The sequence below is a fragment of the Rattus norvegicus genome, chromosome 19 (genome assembly GCF_021556685.1).
Source record: "Rattus norvegicus strain SHRSP/BbbUtx chromosome 19, alternate assembly SHRSP_T2T, whole genome shotgun sequence".
Taxonomy (NCBI): domain Eukaryota; kingdom Metazoa; phylum Chordata; class Mammalia; order Rodentia; family Muridae; genus Rattus; species Rattus norvegicus.
In genome coordinates, this window is record NC_141552.1 from 16,572,077 (window position 1) to 16,591,768 (window position 19,692).

The 19,692-nt window shown below is 42.3% G+C and overlaps 2 protein-coding genes across 2 annotated transcripts in view; one reads left to right on the forward strand and one right to left on the reverse strand.

The window, feature by feature from the left end:
- Positions 1-19,692, reverse strand: part of LOC134483568 (disks large homolog 5-like) — a 130,439-nt gene that overhangs the window by 54,965 nt on the left and 55,782 nt on the right. The window lies entirely within an intron of this gene.
- On the forward strand, positions 12,017-16,688 carry LOC147998891 (uncharacterized). Its single transcript, XM_087595789.1, has 6 exons — positions 12,017-12,168; positions 13,194-13,353; positions 14,520-14,663; positions 15,295-15,461; positions 16,184-16,289; positions 16,413-16,688. Exons 1-5 carry the CDS (start codon positions 12,042-12,044, stop codon positions 16,246-16,248), a joined length of 663 nt encoding a protein of 220 aa, XP_087451915.1. The 5' UTR covers positions 12,017-12,041; the 3' UTR covers positions 16,249-16,289; positions 16,413-16,688.

Consider the following 19,692-nt stretch of genomic DNA (forward strand, 5'->3'; position numbering starts at 1 on the left):
TCACACCCAGAAATAGCCTATCGGGTAGGTTGCAATGTGGGTGTGTGTTATACTTACAACCTGAAGCTTTGTGCTTAACATTTGACAGTTGCCACCGGATTCCTTAGGAGAAAGAATTGCATTCTTTATGGTCCTGGCAACAATGTGGTGATCTGTTAGCAGAGGAAACTGAAATATTGGATCCACCAGTGAATGCACCCTCAGGCTGAGTGTGGGGCTCTCCTCTCTGCACCTAAGTTACCAAAGCAGGATTGCTTACAGGCCTCTCTAAGCTATAACATATGATTTCATCGGAAAAATAAAATAGTCAGCAGATGTGTGTGGGGGCCGGGTGCAGGCAAAGGAGTAGGACAAGCCTGGTGACATAACTCAGTGGACAGAGTAAGAAACAAGCATCTTCACTCCTGTTTCATGGATCACCCCACAAAACACAAACGCATCTATCCTACTTAAAAAAAAAAAACCAAGTTATTTTATTGAATGCATACACTAATACTGTTTACAGTATTAGTAGCAAAGCTCAGATTTTGGGGGCAGATCCATGACTTGAACTATCCTCCTGACAACATATAAAACAATAAAAAATAAATAAATAAATAAATAAGAAAAAACAGAAAAATTAAAAAACACAAAAAAGCACAAGCCTTTCATGTGAAGTTACAGAAGAGTGATCCAGTGGTCACTTTTGACCAGGCCATTTTAGCTATGACAGTGCATAGTGACCCTTAATTTGATGGGTCCTATATAAAGCTTTGTGCAATATTGTCATTTTAACCAACCTCATCCAGAACATACATAACAACACAGGATATGATCACAATGTCCTTGCTGTGTATCAAGTTATTTTTCTATGTCCTTGATTGTCAGGCATATTACAGCAACAATCTGAGATGGCTGGTAGACATGGAAGAAAGTGGATATGAAAGATCCCCGTTTGATATCAGTACAGCCATTTCTTACGAATGAGAATCTTTTAAGCTGGCCCTCGCTTAGCCCCTACACATTAGACAATAGAACAGAAAGTACAGAAAGCACATTCCCACCCACTCTCTAGGAAGCTGCCGGACCATAAGAACAGAGGGTACAGAACATATTTACTGCAGGGCAATTAGAAGACAGGAAACATCTCTGGGAAGCTGACTGACGACTATAGAAGTGAGATGTCCTGGGTACTGAATGCAGCTGTGGTATAGGCTGACATAGCTATAGCCTTGTCCTGGGAACTCCAGAAGAGAAACACCTGCCAAGACAGATATCCTTGGTCCTTGTCCTGGGAACCCCAGGATAAGAAAACATATATCAAGTCAGACGTCCTTCATACTGAAATAGCTCATTGATGTGGTTACGGCCTTATCCCAGGAATTCCAGGACGAGAAAGATCTGCCTAGTTATCCTTGGCACGAAATAGCTGAGCTAAGGAAACTGTGTAATCTTAACTGACTATTTAAGCTGTATATTTCTGTTGTTTGAGGCTCCTCACATCCCTCCTGTGTGAGGACCGTGTCGAGCCCCAGTGCATTGGTATCCCAAAGTAAACCTCTTGTTTTTACATCAAGACTGAGTCTTGTGTGTTCATGGGGTGGTGATTGTCCTCAGGACTGGAGCGAGAGAGAGTCTCCTCTGTCTGAGGGTCTTTCAGATAAAGCTATAGTTGTGGGTTACACACCTCAGCTCTCATTGGCTAATGCTGTCCTCACAGTCCTTGGAGGCCCCTTTGTAAGACGACCTGTTGGAAAGTGGAAGCAGCTTTATTTGAGCTCAAAGTGAACCTGACGAGCAACGTAGAGAACAAGATGGGGTAATTGAGAACCTGTCTAAAACCAGCACTGAAACCCACCCTCCATTCAAAGCATCATCTACCAATTCTTGAATTTTTACCATTCTCTGCCAACCAGTCTTTCATTCAGGAAAGGTAGAAAAGAACTGGAAATGATCTTTGTATTCTAAGGACCTCGATCTGTCTTTCCTTAGGTCCACGTTAAGAACAAATGAAATGGGTATCACCATCTGAACAACGTAGTATCACCTACTCAGCATTTCTAGCCTAATATTGTGCCTATGGCAATCTCAAGCTTCCCTGAGTGTTGCTGCACCAGCAAGAAGAATGAAGAACTGAGGTCAAACCCCAGTGAACCTTTCAAGGGGTTAGAAGAAAGCCATCAGAGATACTGCACTTCTTTGTCCTTCGATTAAATCAAGATGATACAACGTGAATCTAGTGTGCTATTCCACCACACATCTTCCTCACAACCCCACCTATCTGAGGTCATTGCTTGGCAGAATTCATGCCCCACCATCCTAGATATTTCTTGATTCATTGCTGCCAAGGGCCAGGTTTCCTGAGTTTTGTTTTTTATAGAATTGGGTGTAGCCAATCATAGTTGCCCTCTGTAAGAAATGACAAATATCTATAATAACTGAATATTCTGAAGGTTTTTATACTGGTTTTATTATACATGTAACTATGAAAAGAAAACATACATATTTGATCAATGAAATGAGTAAGATTAATTTAATGAACAGAAAAATGGATGGTACTTCAAAACTTCCATGATTACATATTATCTATTTAATTCCCTCCACAATAGCAAGAAGCGGACATTATTATTTACTTAAACCGAGAAAATATTAATTGTTTGGCCTGCTTTTCTGAGCTTCCTTAAAGGTATAGTTAATTGACAGAGCTGTGGTTTAAAATTAGGGTCCATATTCTTCTGTTTTAAATGTGTGCCTTTTCTTTCTATTTTTTTCTCCATCTTTATTAAATTGGGTATTTCTTATTTACATTTCAATTGTTATTACCTTTCAGGGTTTCCATGCAAACATCCCCCTAAACCCTCCCCCTCCCCTTCTCTATGGGTGTTCCCCTTCCCATCCTCCCCCCATTACCACCCTCCCCCCAACAATCCCTTCACTGGGGGTTAAGTCTTGGCAGGACCAAGGGCTTCCCTTTTATTTCTAGTGGGTGCTGCTCTCCCTGCTCCATGGGAAGTGGATGGGGGGAAGGCCCGGGCCTGAGGTGAGTTGGAACTGGGGTAGAAAGGCATAGGGCCTCCTAGGTGAGAATGCCAAACCACCACTGCTGCTGCAGCCACCATGGAGAAGCCCTTGTTCCTGCTGCAGGGAGGAGAGTCTGGTGCCCACAAGATGGCTGAAGGGGAGCTGAGAGTGGACAGCTTCATCACCCGCCTGCTGGAGGTATGAGGATATCGTCCGGGAAAAATTGTGCAGATGACTGAAGCAGAAGTCCGAGGGCTGTGTATCACGTCTCCTGAAATCTTTCTTAGCCAGCCAACAGCTGTGAACACAGGTTTCTTTTGGAGAGCAGGCCTGTGCAGGCCCAGAACCTAGGTGGGACAGTTCAAGCTACCCTTTTTCCATGGCCAATCTCAGATCATATTCAGAAAGTATTTCTTGGGCTAAAGAGATGGCTTAGTGGTTAAGAGCACTGACAGCTCTTCCAGAGGTCCTGAGTTCAAATCCCAGCAACCACATGGTGGCTCACAACCATCTGTAATGAGATATGATGCCCTCTTCTGGTGTGTCTGAAGACAGTCACAGTGTACTTGTATATAATAAATAAATAAATAAATCTTTAAAAAAAAAGAGTATTTCTTCCAGGTGATGGATTTCCAATTTATGGAATTGAACTAACTTACTGATGGTGGAAGTGACACAGAGAGTTAAAGTACAGAAGGAATAATCCAGAATGTCCACCAACAGTTGCTGTCACACCAGGGCTTTTAAAAGCTCAGCTGTTAGAGAAGCAATGTAGTCTTTGGTTATTCTCAAGCTTAGGTCTTCTAGTCATTATAAGCTGACCATGACACAAAAAGAGTCATCTATATCAAAATAGAGAATAGTAACTAGATTCACAACACACTATCACATTACTACTGTATTTGAGGTTCTCAGTTAATATCTAAGAACCTGGAAGAGGCCTGGGTCTTGCTACACATACTTATATTTTATGTCCCCATTGTCAGCTGAGATTCTTCATGCAGCCTGGGGTCAAGGAGGTCATCCCACAAAGCACAAAACACCCATCTCAGATAAACATGTATGGTTTATTGAATCCAAAACATCCATGACTTTCAGGACACAATTAAATGTTGAAACCTAAGGATAATAGATAGAGAAGAGAATTAAGATTTCTAGTTCATAGATCCAGTAAACACCTTCAACAAATCATAGCAGCAAACTTCCATAAGGTAAAGAAAGAAAAGGCCATAAAGGTACAACAAGCCTACAGAACACCAAACTAATTGTACCAGAAAAATTCCTCCATTCACATAATAATTAAAATGCTAAATGCACAGATCAAGAAAGAACATTAAAAGGGGTAAGGTATAAATATCTAGTAACAAATAAATTCAGACGTATCTGAATTACACCAGACTTCTCAACAGAGATTCTAAAAGTCAGAAAATCTTGGGCAGATGTAATGCAGACACAGGCTCCTATATCCAGCATAATCCTCAATCACCATAAAAGGAGGAACCAGGATATTTCATGACAAAACCAAATTTAAAGAATTCTTTTCTGTAAGAAAGCACAACAGAGGCTAATAGGAGGAAAATTCCAAGAAAATAAACTAAACTATACCCAAGAAAAACCAAGAAATTAATCTTCTCTCAATAATTTAAGAAAAGAGAAGCACACAAACATAATTTCACCTATAACCAGAAAAAGAATAGAATGCAGCAATCATTGGCTTTAATATCTGAACAGATCCTCTTTCCCTAATCCCCAAGCTCCCAGGGACCATACTGCCAGCCAAAGTGTATGCAAGGATGCTCTATGGTTCAAGGTGAGGCCTATTGCCCCACCAAATGCAGACCCTAGAGGTGTGAGGTGGGGATGGATATGTGTGGGTGGGGAGCACTGTCACTTAGGCAAAGCTGAGCAGAAACGGGATGTAAGGTTTGATGAGGGGAGTGTGGAAAGCAGGACAACAGTTGAAATGTAAATAAATAAAATAACCGTTTAATAAAAAATAGCCAAAAATAAAATAACAAGTAAAATGTAAATGAAAATTAAACCAAACCAACCAACCAACCAAACAAAAATCCCTGTAGTGGATTGGCCTAATGCTGCTTGTATTTAATGCTAATTTGTAGAACTCAGGAGTGGTTAACCCCCAAAATCTGACCCTGCTCCCAGTTAACTGTGATTATAAAGAAGCCAACAGCCAACAGCTGCACAGCAGAGAGATGGGGGAGGGGAGCTTTGAGGGCTTTGCTAGAGAGGATCATGAGGAGGGAAGAAGGAGGAAGAAGCTGCCAGAGAATAAAGAAAGAACATGTGTGATGGAGAGGAGAGAGGAAGAGGACAGCAGCCATGGTTAAGGGAGAGGAGTGCCTGGTCCTGAGGGCTGTCCAAATGCAACAAAGAGCAGCCAAGATGCTACACAGTCAGTAAGAGCAGCTCTCAGGCGAGCAGAGATCAGCAGAGACCCCAGACCAACAAGCTATGCAAGCCAAGCTCAGCCTCCGCCCAAACTCCCTCTCAATATCCCGTGTCCTCCATGGGCCTGGCCTCAGCGTGTGTCCTGTGTCAGCACATGTGTCTGTCTCAGCTGACATCACTCTGCCCATCAGCCCGAGGCCAAGGAAACAGTGAGAAACCACACAGCTCACCAGAAGAGTCTTTGCTGTGGTTCTATGAAGTCCCAACAAATGCAGCTCAACTACAGAATGCAAGGCAGACCAATATATGTGTGTCCGTAGTGCAGAACCCTTCATCATGTGTCCTTTCACATGCGTGCTTTAGCAGAACATCCTTTTACCTGTGTCTGCCTCAGTGAAACGTTCCTTCACACATCTGCCTTAGACTTTCACCTGTGTCCACTTCAGGGAACCACTCCTTCAGGTGTAGAATTTCTCTAGATTAGCAAACCGCATACAGAACATTCAGAACAAAACAAGGTGTGTGGTCAGCATGTCCTTGAGCCAAGTCCCTTCTCCTCGTCAGTGACGGCAGGCGTGTTACAGAAACAATATGAAATGGCTGGCAGGCCTGGAACAAAATGGCAAAGGTATTCTGGGGGATGTCAGACCGTACCAGCCAGCAGCTCAACTGAACTTTTAAGTTTTGATGTTACAAGTGAATATACTTGACCTTCAAACGCTGAGAGAGCACATTATAACATGAACTATATAAACTAGGCCAAGACCACCTCTAGGGCAAAGGCCCTCAGCCTGGGGGTCGTGACCCACATGGGGTCTCCTATCACATAGTTTACACTACAATAAAGATTCATTACAGTAGCAAATTTACAGTTGTGAAGTAGCGACAAAATAATTTTGTAGTTGGGATCCCCACAGCATGAGGAACTGTTCTAAATTGTTGAGGCCATAGGAAGGTTGAGAAACACTGCTCTAGGAAATTATGTTTTCTTTCTCTTTCATATTTTTCAGACAGAATCTCAAACTGTAGCTGAGATTGGCTTGGCTTGGAACACGTGTGTAGTTCATGCTGGCATCAGACTTATGTCAATTCTCCTGCTTCAGCCTCCTACTCAGGAGCCTACCAGGGTGAGATCACAACCACGGGTAATGTGATTGCTGTTCTTGGTTGTCAACTTGAGTGTACCTGGAATTAACTAATGCCAAATGGCTTGACGCCCTGTGAGGGGGATCCCTCCCCCTCTCTCTCTCTCTCTCTCTCTCTGTCTCTCTCTCTCTCTCTCTCTCTCTCGCTCTCTCTCTCTCCTTCCTTCTTTCTGTTTTCCTCTCTTCAACACCCTCCTCTTGGTCCTCCTCCTCTTCTTTGTTTTTTTTGAGACACGGTTTCCCTGTGTAGCTCTGGCTGTCCTGGAATTCATTTTGTAGTCCAGGCTGGCCTTGAACTCAGAGATCCACCTGCCTCTGCCTCCTGGATGCTGAGGCTAAAGGCATGATCACCATTGGATTTTTTTTCTTAATTAAATTATTTGAAGCAAGAAGACCTACTTCTAATCCAAATCTTTGAGATGAGAAGATAAATCTTTAATTCAGATCTTTTGAGATGGAAAGGCCCACATCTAATCTGGGCCACACCTTTTTTTTTTCATCTTTATTAACTTGAGTATGTCTTATTTACATTTCGATTGTCATTCCCCTTCCCAATTTCCGGGCCAACATACCCCAACCCCTCCCCCTCTCCTTCTGAATGGGTGTTCCCCTCCCCATCCTCCTGCCATTACCGCCCTCCCCGCAACAATCATGTTCACTAGGGGTTCAGTCTTGGCAGGACCAAGGGCTTCCCCTTTCACTGGTGTTCTTACTAGGCTATTCATTGCTACACATGCAGTTGGAGCCCAGGGTCAGTCCTTGGGTAGTGGCTTAGTCCCTGGAAGCTCAGGTTGTTTGGAATTGTTGTTCATATGCGGTCTTAACCCCCTTGAGCTCTTTCAGTCCTTCCTAAGATTCCTTCAACAGGGGTACCGTTCTCAGTTCAGTGGTTTAATGATGGCATTCGCCTATGTATTTGCTGTATTCTGGCTGTGTCTCTCAGGAGAGATCTACATCTGTTTCCTTCCAGCCTGCACTTCTTTGCTTCATCCATCTTATCTAATTGGGTGGCTGTATATGTATGGGCCACATGTGGGGCAGGCTCTGAATGGGTGTTCCTTCTGCCTCTGTTCTAAACTTTGCCTCCCTATTCCCTGCCAAGGGTATTCTTGTTCCCCTTTTAAAGAAGGAGTGAAGCATTCGCATTTTGGTCATCCTTCTTGAGTTTCATGTGTTCTGTGCATCTAGGGTAATTCGAGCATTTGGGCTAATATCCACTTATCAGTGGGTGCATACCATGTGTGTTTTTCTGTGATTGGGTTACCTCACTCAGGATGATATTTTCCAGTTCCATCCATTTGCCTATGAATTTCATAAAGTCATTGTTTTTGATAACTGAGTAATATTCCATTGTGTAGATGTACCACATTTTCTGTGTCCATTCCTCTTTTGAAGGGCATCTGGGTTCTTTCCAGCTTCTGGCTATTATAAATAAGGCTGCTATGAACATAGTGGAGCATGTGTCTTTGTTATATGTTGGGGCATCTTTTGGGTATATGCCCAAGAGAGGTATAGCTGGGTCCTCAGGTAGTTCAATGTCCAATTTTCTGAGGAATCTCTAGACTGATTTCCAGAATGGTTTTACCAGTCTGCAATCCCACAAACAATGGAGGAGTGTTCCTCTTTCTCCACATCCTCGCCAGCTTTTGCTGTCACCTGAGTTTTTGATCTTAGCCATTCTGACTGGTGTGAGGTGAAATCTCAGGGTTGTTTTGATTTGCATTTCCCTTATGACTAAAGATGTTGAACGTTTCTTTCGGTGTTTCTCAGCCATTCGGCATTCCTCAGCTGTGAATTCTTTGTTTAGCTCTGAACCCCATTTTTTTAATAGGGTTATTTGTCTCCCTGCGGTCCAACTTCTTGAGTTCTGTGTATATTTTGGATATAAGCCCTCTATCTGTTATAGGATTGGTAAAGATCTTTACCCAATCTGTTGGTTATTGTTTTGACCACACCTTCTGCTGGCAGCTCATATCAAGGACATGGAAGAAGGAAGTTTGCTTCATTAATTTGCCTACTTCTTCAGGATTCCTGCATGTACTGAAGAGCAGCTGAAATATCCAGCCTTATGGACAAAACCGTTGGGGTTCAGGAGTTGCCCCATAAACCACACAAACTCTGACCTCACTTAGAGAGGGATGGTTTTTTGAATGCCCACCCTAAGACTGATCATCAGAGACATAGCTGAGAATTTGTCAGGCTAGGACCCTGGACATTTTTCTATGTCAGTTTATAAAGCCTTAAACTGTGAGCTCATAGGCAGGTGCTGTAAGGGCTGTCTGGTTGTCAGCCCTGACTCAAGCCATTTTAGACAACAAAGGTTCATACTGACTTTTTATCTGTTTAAAGATTTATTTATTTACATATAAGTATACTGTAGCTGTCTTCAGACACACCAGAAGAGGGCATCAGGTCTCATTACAGATGCCTGTGAGCCACCATGTGGTTGCTGGGATTTGAACTCAGGACCTCTGGAAGAGCAGTCAGTGTTCTTAACCATGGAGCCATCTCTGCAGGCCTCATATTGACCTTTAATTTTATTGGTCCTACATGAAGCTTATACTTATGGAATTTAAGATTAAGAAACCTCACAATATAAACAACTTCCTCCCAGTGGTTTGGGAACGGGTGGGTGGGGAAGCATCCTCCAGGGGGCTGGGGAAAGGGGTGGAATGCAGGGTTTTTGGAGGGGAAACTGGAAAGGGGGTTAACATTTGAAATATAAATAAACAAAATAACCAATAAGAAAAACATACACAAGTTATGTGATCATGCCTGACCCTGCTGTGAGTTAAATTATTTTCAGAAACAATGATAGGCGACATATTACAGCAAGAATATGAACTATCTGGCAGGCATGGAACAAAATGGCTACAGCTATGCTAGGGGGATTGGCTTCAACAGGGGCAACTACTGCGTTTTAGACCTTCCATTCCTTGTTGAATTAGCTGTACCACAGCCTATAAGCCATTCTAATAAATTTTCTTTCTCTATATACAGAGTCATTCTAGGAGGGATGATTGGTTATGTATTATTAAATGCAATGCTGATCATAAAGCCCCACAACTTCCAAAGCAATATGCAAGTGTAAGTAAGTTACTGAACAATTGAACAGAAATTAAAATTTACTGCATTTATTGCGTGTGTCAGCAGGCATAGGGAACACTTGGCTGCTTACATCTCTTGGTCACTATAGAGTAGTGGGAGAACTGAGATCCACTGAGGAGGTCTCTTTCTCTCTCTCTCTCTCTCTCTCTCTCTCTCTCTCTCTCTTTTCTTTTTTTTTTTTTTTTTTTTTGTTCTTTTTTTTCTGGAGCTGGGGACCGAACCCAGGGCCTTGCCCAGGGCCTTGCACTTCCTAGGCAAGTGCTAAATCCCCAACCCCCTGAGGAGGTCTCTTAAGCAAAGACCAAACTCCTTGCAGTTACACTGGGTTCCAGGCTCATTCTCCTGTTTAGGACTCACTGTGGTCTATGTACACTCAATGCATTCTCCCCATGCAGGCTCACATGGACTGAACTCAGAAAGCTGTGGTTAGGAGAAAGATGTCTGGTTAAATAGTCCACCAGGTTCACATTGTGTCAATGTGATTTAATCTAAGGACAAAGAAGTGGAGTTTCTCTGATGGCTTTCTTCTAAACCCTTGAAAGGATTATTGGGGTTTGACCTTAGTACTTTATACTTCTTGCTGGGTCAGCAACACTCAGGGAAGCTTGAGATTGCCATAGGCACAGTATTAGGCTAGATATACTGAGTAGATGATACTAAGTTGTTCAGATGGTCATACCCATTTGCATGGGTTCTTAATGTGCACCTAAGGAAAGAGAGATCAACGTCCTGAGAATAGGAAGATCATTTCCAGTTCTTTTCTATCATTCCAGAGTGAAAGACTGGTAGGGAGAGAATGATAAATAATCAAGAATTCACAGATGATGCTTTGAATGAAGTGTGGGTTTCTGTGCTGGTTTTTGACAGGCTCTCAAGTATCACATGTTGCCCTCTCCCTGGCTGGCCAGGTTCACTTTTAGCTCAGATGAACCTCCTTCCACTTTCCAATAAATAGGCTTACAAGAGTGGCCTCCAAGGACTGTGAGGACAAAATTAGCCTTTGACAGTTGAGGTGTGTAACCCACAACTATAGTTTTAGCCACCTTTTTCCATGTCTACCAGGTATTTCAGATTGTTGCTGTTCTATGCCTGACAATCAAGGACGCAGAAAAATAACCAGATAGAGAGAAAGAACATGGTGATCACTTCCTTGCCTCTTCTGTACATTCTGGATGAGGTTTGTTAAAATTCCAATATTGCAAAAAGCTTTATATAGGGCCCATCACATTAAGGGTCACTGTGCACTGTTCTATCTAAATGGTCTAATCAGAACTGACTACCATATAACACTTCCTGCAGTCATCATATGAGAAGCTTGAGCTTTTTGTTTTGAATTTTTTTTCTCTTTCTGTCTTATTTTTTGCTATATAAGTTGAGAGAAAGATAGTTAGGGCCATGAATTTGCCCCAAAAATTTGAACTACGGATGTGATCAATCAGTGTTAATGTGTGAATTCTACACAGTATTCATTTTTTACTATGATAGATGCTTTTGTGTTTGGAGTGGTGGCCATTTCCAGTGTACAGGTGCTGGGACCTTACTCTATCCACTTAATGATGTTTATAGCTTCATTTTAGACGTTTATGTCCACCCCCTATATCTCTTGACTATTTTATTTTTCTGACAGAAGCTCATGGTATATGTTACTCAGGCTTGTGAGCAGTGCTCCTTTGTCGATATTGGTGCAGAGAGGAGAACCCCACAAGCAGAATGAGGTTCCCTTCACTGTTGGCTACAATTTGCACTTTACTCTGCCAACTGGTCTCCACACTTTGCCTAGCACTTTGAAGACGTCAACTCTTTCTCCTAAGGAATTTCTTGGCAATTGTCGATTGCTAAGCACATGACTTCATGAGTGTTCCCCTAACACACACCCATGTTGTAACCTACCATGCAGACTATTTCTGGATGTGATTTAAAGCACCCGTAATAATGAGACAGGAGAACTTTTGACTGCATATTCAAGCTGGTGTGAAATCTCAGGAAGTTTAATGGCTAACATTGGTGAATGAGGACAATTTGAGTTAGAATGAGACATTTTTGGGCAAGATATGGAAGGAAACATTCATTTAGATGCATAGGAATTACTAAGGTTTTTTTATAATCAAGCCTTGAGGAAAATTTGGCTTTGGAAGCAGGAGATGCTCAATGGCTCTGCCCCAGGAAAGGCTCCTGGAAAGGGCACCTCTGCTTATGCTCAGTACAGGGAGAACATTAGCAGGAGGCAAAGTCTGCTCCCCATGACATCAGCTGTCCCTTCTATGACACTCTATTGTCTCCTAGAGAGTTCTTGGCATCCTCTGCTATGTCACCAGTGTTGTAGTGACAACCAGTGCCCTAGTTTCTCTTAGATTGAGTCTGGTGGTTACACCCTAAGACATGTTTTCCTGTCTTCACAACCGTTTTGGGAGGGGGAACGTTGATTGTGGAGAGACTAGAGTGAAGGAGTCTGGCCTTTCATCTCAAAGTAATGATGGACAAAGACAGCACTTCTGGGGAATGTGTAGTAAGTTCTGGGCAGTATATTTTGAGCTTCCTGTCAGGGGTCTGCAGGCTTAAGCTGACCTTTCTAGCAATGGGCCACAGCAAATGGAGCATCTGAAAAGGAATTGAATTTCCACGAATATCACAATTTCTTAAAGTCCAAGGATTTCAGAACTTTAGTTTCCCCATCCCCACTGGGAGGATATGGTAAGGCCAATGCTATTATACTGTGAACTTCTGGCCTTTACTTTTCAGTTCTTTGGTATGTTACATTGATATAATAACACCATCAGGAGTCATGGAGAGTCTAACTTTTCTGAGTTTAGACAGGGCAGCAATGTATTTCACTATCATTGCTTCTTTAAATACAGTGGATATCTGACAGTAGGAACAGGGGGAGAATTGTGCTCCAGGCAATAACCTTATGTTCTTAGACCTTCTCTGATTTCTTCTAATTGCAGGGTCATTGTTAGCTTTATATATTAGAGATGTGTGTTACAAACATGTTTCTACAATACCAAAACTATTTGGAACGTGTAGAACAAGATTCAGCCTGTAACCTATGGGTACTTCTCGGGCATTGGGTATTTCAAATAGGGGAATTGATAAGTCTGTTGACCATGTCCTCCCTGGAAATGCGTTTTAAATCCAAAGTTGTTGGCCTAGAGTATCAGGGTAGGACATCTGAGTGTCTCCAATCACTCAAGTCTTGTGGATGGTGAATTTATCATCTGAGTTCTGAAACCACAGGGGTGAGGAAACCAAGCTGTACCCTGTCCAGCTGATAATACTCCTGGAGAAGCCATCTCCATTGTCCATGTAAGCACGTGATGTCCGGCATAGGGCACACCTGGCTGCTTACATCTCTTGGTCTCTATAGAGTAGTGCGAGAACTGAGATCCACTGAGGAGGCCTCTTAAGCATAGACCAATCACCTAGCAGTGACACTGGGTTCCAGGTTTGTTCTCCTGTTTAGGCCTAACTGTGGTCTATGTACACTCTATGCATTCTCCCCATGCAGGTTCACTTGTGTTCTTCTACCTACAGACGCTGGGAGAGAAACATCATCCCCTGAAACTGCCCTAAGCAAGAATCAGCCCAAGAAGGAAAAGGAGAGGCTGATTGAAGAGCTGCGGCTCATTACCGAGGAGAGAAATGACCTGAGAGATCGCCTGAGGTTCCTGACAGAGAGATCCAAGAACTACAGGTATGAATCGCTCCAAAGGCTCTTGTTTCATTCCTGGGTCTGCAAGGTCACCTTCATCTTATCCTATTAAGGTTTTGGGTTCTAGAAAGCTGTGCCTCCCTAACCACCCTGTGCTAAACCTCACCTCCCATATAGAGGAGATTCAGAACCTGACCCTGAGGATTGAGATGGAAATTGGACTCATCTGCTTCCATTTATTGAAAAACAGAACTAGTAGTCTGAATGAACAATTGAGGAATAAAGTCAGGGAGAGTGAGTGCCCAGTGTGCATTTGCAAAGCCCTTTACAGCTGGTGGCTTTGCAAGATTGGAATTGCAGTCAGTTTATGGGGAGGCTCTGTACTTGCTGGGCAGGGGACTGAGTGCTGGAAGATCCAGGCAGCAGCCTGAGGGGCCTGGTCCCAAACTGTTCATCTCAATGCTTGACTAGAAGGTCTCAGGCTCAGGCCTGTTTGTTATTGTCTGTGTGTCTTGCCCTCTGAGACAGCAATGGTGCATGCATTTCTCCTAGTTCTCACAGTGCTCTCTGTTTCCATATTTGTCTTTCTCTGACTCTGTTTACATTTCACTTTTTTTGGGTGTGTCTTAGTCTGTGAGTCTGTGTGTGCATACATCCAAATGCATATGGACAACTTTTAAATGTTTATATTTCCCTCCACATTGGAATCTAGGGGTCTATGTCTTGGCCTGAGTATTTACTTGTAACACCTTCATGGTGATTTGAATGCTTTGTTCTGGGAGCCCCACTGTCAACAACACAGTTCTTTGACTATGTGACCACGTTTGTCTGTTTATTTTTATTCTTTGTGCAGATTATAATTTTGTTTTGATATATGGTCTGTTATCAAAACAGGAGAAAAGAAATCACAGGTTTCTGGCTGTGTTGGGGTGGGGGAGCATGGAGAGGTGTGGCCTAGGCACTTGATAGCTTAACTGGCTTGACTGCAGATTTCCTCTTGATTGAACAAAGGGAGCCAGGGAGCCCTCCATCTGGATGCTGAGATTCTGGTGTCCTGGACGCAGAAAAACACGTTTCTGAAGCTGAAGAAGATCCCAATATGTAGAATTCAGAAGGTGTCCTTCCAGGACTGGGGTAGTACAGGACCCACCCTGAGTTCATATATTCCTAAATGCTGATGTTCATTGTATTCTATCATTTGGGGCCAGGCCACACTTCAGGCCAAATCCATATTATGAAGGCCTGGAGAGAATGGAGGAGGCGGTCATGTCAATTCTGCACAACTTAGAGATGGAGAACACTGAGATCCATGAGAACAGCCATAAGCTGAAGAAGGAGGTGACCTTCTCTACGTAAGTCCTGGTCAGAAAGGCTATCACTTGTGGAATGGCCATTTCTGACTTTCTTTGTTCTGGATTGGACAGTCTTCAGCTATGATTCTATCTCTTGTGCTGTTTACACATCAGTGTGCCAGGGTCATTAGGACTCAGTTTTCAGTTCCATAAAAGAGTGTTCCTCATCCCAGGATTGTCTAGGCATCTGCAGAAGGCTCTAGATAGAACAGCACTGATTGAAGTCAGCAGGTTATTATGCTGACCTGGACCTCTGGGGTCACACCAGGTTTTACAACACTCAGTGTGTGGACCACATGGTTAGCATGACCTTCTCTTGGTACTACTGACCTTTTTTGAGGGTGTTGGCCCACTACTAATTGATGTTGCCCCCATGCATTGGGCTTTCATGGATAGATGTAGATCTGTGTTCTTTTTGAGAGATGTGGACACTAATTGGTGCTCGGGCCAAGCAAAGAATTTATTCTTCCCTGAATTAACTCTTTGTGGTTTGTGCAGCAGCATTATGTGTATCAAGATGTATTTTATTAAGTCTTCATGGGTATCTGGGACCTGGTAGAGTTAGTGGGACTTGGGAGTAGGAATGGGAGAAAGGGCCAGCATGATCTTACTATGCAGACTGTATTTCCAGAAACCTGCTCAGCCAGCTCCTGATGGAGAACACATGGAGGAAGAAGTTGGTCCCACTGAAACAGGGGAGCAAGGAGGGACATCTTGAGTGTGCACTGAACCAGAAATATTTGGTTGACTTCAACAAGAAAGATAAAGACCAGCAACGTCCAGACCCAGCATCATCAGGTACGGAGGAGCAGCTGTGTTACCTTAACAATATCTGATAAAATTTGCCAATTTGATACATCTGTGCTTCCTCCTACCACCTTTCTAATTTACACTCACAACCAGCCAACCACCTCATGTAATGGCATTGTTCATTGCTCTGCCTATGCACAAGTATTCTGGGAAGTTAACCACTTTTCAGAAATGGAATTATATTGCAAGTATATTTTGCTGATCTTTTTGAAGCTGCAGTCTAGAAATGGTGACAGATGAATAACATACCTCATTATTGCATATCCATGTGATACATTGGATCCTATGCAGAGTTTTGAACAAGTTCGTGGTTCTTTGACAAATGACACTCTGTGTTAATGTGACTTCTTGTGTAGGAAGCACCTTTCCAGGATAAGAACCAAGTGCAAATGTCAAATTAGTACTTGTCATTGGCTTTAACCTTGGTGACATATGGACATCTCCTTTCTTCCTGCAACCCAATGAGGTCTCTTCCCATTGCCCTGTTCTTGGTTTGCACTGGTATAAGTCTGGGTCCCATATAGTCAGCCCACATTACAGTGAGGCTTGCCGGGGATTTTGCCCTGACTGCAGAGTTAGCAACAATGATATCAGTTAAAAGGTCCATGTCGACTGTCCAATAGAACTGAGGTGGTTGAAGGCAGCATTCTGAGAGCTGGCTAGCATTTCCCCACCAAATCAGTGTCTTAAAAACTGTGTTCCTCTCCCAGGTCTCAGAAAGTGCAAGAGAGCTGGAATTGGACACACCCCAGTAAGAGAGCTTCTTGAAGAATGAGTTGCTTTCTCAGGAGTCCCTGATGACAAACATCCTGAATGGTAACAATATTTTTTGGATGAATATTCTTCCTCAGAGTTAATTTGTCATTTCTTAGAGACCCTAAATTTATATAACACTAAGCCAGCCTGACTGATTGAGGTCTTACTCACTTTCTTCTTCAGAAAACACAACTTGAGAGACAGCTTGTGGGACCGCCTTTCATTATGTGTGCTAGAGGAGAAACAGCAATACGTCTGTGCTTCTACATGTTCGTTAAGAATATGCTTATGTTTAGAAATTTTTTTGTTATGATTTTAATTGAAGTTTTCTTTTTGTTGTTTCATATTTCTGTGTTCTTGTTACTATTTTTCACTTTCAAATATTTTTAAATATTTTTATTCATTTTAATCCTGTTGTGTTGTAAAAATGTATTTGTTATGAATAAATATTGAATTCTATCTCTTGACTCTGAAGACCATCAATCTTACTCAAGGGTTCTGTGGTCCTAGAACTGACAGCTAGAGATGGATCTCTGCATGTTCCATGGAGCCTGGGCTAATAAGTGAATTCAAACTCACTAAGGGGTACCCAGTGTGATAGTGTTTTTTGTGTGGATAATGTGGCTGTGTCTCCAACAAACACTTTATGATGTAATCACTGACATACTTTACCCAATTGTTAGGGGCATGTGGTTCTTCTGAGAGAGCAGCAGATGCTCTAACCTGTGAGTCATCACCACAGCTCCTGCAGGTGGCTTTTGTTATTCCACATGAGGTGCTGTATTAGGTGGACAAGATCACCTATGATAAAATAGAGAGATCTCAGGAGATGTGTGTTCACAGGGAACTTACTAAACTTGCCTGCTCAACGTGTTAGGTTGCCAGGCATCCCTACAGAGCTCTGGTGTTCTGGACAGCTTCATCACCTGCCTACTGGTGGTATGAGGATATCGTCTGGGAGAAATTGTGCAGATGACTGAAGCAGAAGTCCGAGGGCTGTGTATCACGTCTCGTGAAATCTTTCTTAGCCAGCCAACAGCTGTGAACACAGGTTTCTTTTGGAGAGCAGGCCTGTGCAGGCCCAGAACCTAGGTGGGACAATTCAAGCTACCCTTTTTCCATGGCCAATCTCAGATCATATTCAGAAAGTATTTCTTGGGCTAAAGAGATGGCTTAGTGGTTAAGAGCACTGACTGCTCTTCCAGAGGTCCTGAGTTCAAATCCCAGCAACCACATGGTGGCTCACAACCATCTGTAATGAGATATGATGCCCTCTTCTGGTCTGTCTGAAGACAGTCACGGTGTACTTGTATACTATAAATAAATAAATAAATAAATCTTTAAAAAAAAAAGAGTATTTCTTCCAGGTGATGGATTTCCAATTTATGGAATTGAACTAACTTACTGATGGTGGAAGTGACACAGAGAGTTAAAGTACAGAAGGAATAATCCAGAATGTCCACCAACAGTTGCTGTCACACCAGGGCTTTTAAAAGCTCAGCTGTTAGAGAAGCAAGGTAGTCTTTGGTCATTCTCAAGCTTAGGTCTTCTAGTCATTATAAGGTGACCATGACAGAAAAAGAGTCATCTATATCAAAATAGAGAATAGTAACTAGATTCACAACACACTATCACATTACTACTGTATTTGAGGTTCTCAGTTAATATCTAAGAACCTGGAAGAGGCCTGGGTCTTGCTACACATACTCATAATTTATGTCCCCATTGTCAGCTGAGATTCTTCCTGCAGCCTGGGGTCAAGGAGGTCATCCCACAAAGCACAAAACACCCATCTCAGATAAACATGTATGGTTTATTGAATCCAAAACATCCATGAATTTCAGGACACAATTAAATGTTGAAACCTAAGGATAATAGATAGAGAAGAGAATTAAGATTTCTAGTTCATAGATCCAGTAAACACCTTCAACAAATCATAGCATGCAAACTTCCATAAGGTAAAGAAAGAAAAGGCCATAAAGGTACAACAAGCCTACAGAACATCAAACTAATTGTACCAGAAAAATTCCTCCATTCACATAATAATTAAGACGCTAAATGCACAGATCAAGAAAGAACATTAAAAGGGGTAAGGTATAAATATCTAGTAACAAATAAATTCAGACGTATCTGAATTACACCAGACTTCTCAACAGAGATTCTAAAAGTCAGAAAATCTTGGGCAGATGTAATGTAGACACAGGCTCCTATATCCAGCATAATCCTCAATCACCATAAAAGGAGGAACCAGGATATTTCATGACAAAACCAAATTTAAAGAATTCTTTTCTGTAGGAAAGCACAACAGAGGCTAATAGGAGGAAAACTCCAAGACAATGAACTAAACTATACCCAAGAAAAACCAAGAAATTAATCTTCTCTCAATAATTTAAAAAAAGAGAAGCACACAAACATAATTTCACCTATAACCAGAAAAAGAAGAGAATGCAGCAATCATTGGCTTTAATATCTTAACAGATCTTCTTTCCCTAATCCCCAAGCTCCCAGGGGCCAAACTGCCAGCCAAAGTGTATGCAAGGATGCTCTATGGTTCAGGTGAGGCCTGTTGCCCTCCAAATGGAGATCCTAGAGGTGTGAGGTGGGGATGGATATGTGTGGGTGGGGAAGCACTGTCACATAGGCAAAGCTGAGCAGAAAAGGGATGTAAGGTTTGATGAGGGGAGTGTGGAAAGCAGGACAACAGTTGAAATGTAAATAAATAAAATAACCGTTTAATAAAAAATAGCCAAAAATAAAATAACAAGTAAAAAGGTAAATGAAAATTAAACCAAACCAAACAAACAAACAAACAAAACCCCTGTAGTGTATTGGCCTAATGCTGCTTGTATTTTAATGCTAATTGTAGAACTCAAGACTGGTTAACCCCAAATAACTGACCCTGCTCCCAGTTAACTGTGATTATAATGAAGCCAACAGCCAACAGCTGCACAGCAGAGAGATGGGGGAGGTGAGCTTTGAGGGCTTTGCTAGAGAGGATCATGAGGAGGGAAGAAGGAAGAAGAAGCTGCCAGAGAATAAAGGAAGAACGTGTGTGATGGAGAGGAGAGAGGAAGAGGACAGCAGCCATGGTTAAGGGAGAGGAGAGCCTGGTCCAGAGGGCTGTCCAAGGGAACAAAGAGCAGCTAAGATGCTACACAGTCAGTAAGAGTTGAGCCTTATTGTTTGGAAAGTAGATCTGGTCCATGGAGGTCAGGCAGCTGCACAGCTACTGTGCTGACTAATGCACACTAAAAATAAATTTAACACAATATGAGTAACCAGTAAGACAGCTCTGTAGCGGATCCTAAAAGGAATACTTTAGTTTGAAGGGAAGGACAAAACACCAAAGAACACAGGGGATAAATTAATAAAACTAGGAAAGTTAATCAAAGAAGACTGTGAAAACCACAAAAATTAACAAAATGACAAAATTTAATACATAGGTTTAAATAATAATTACATA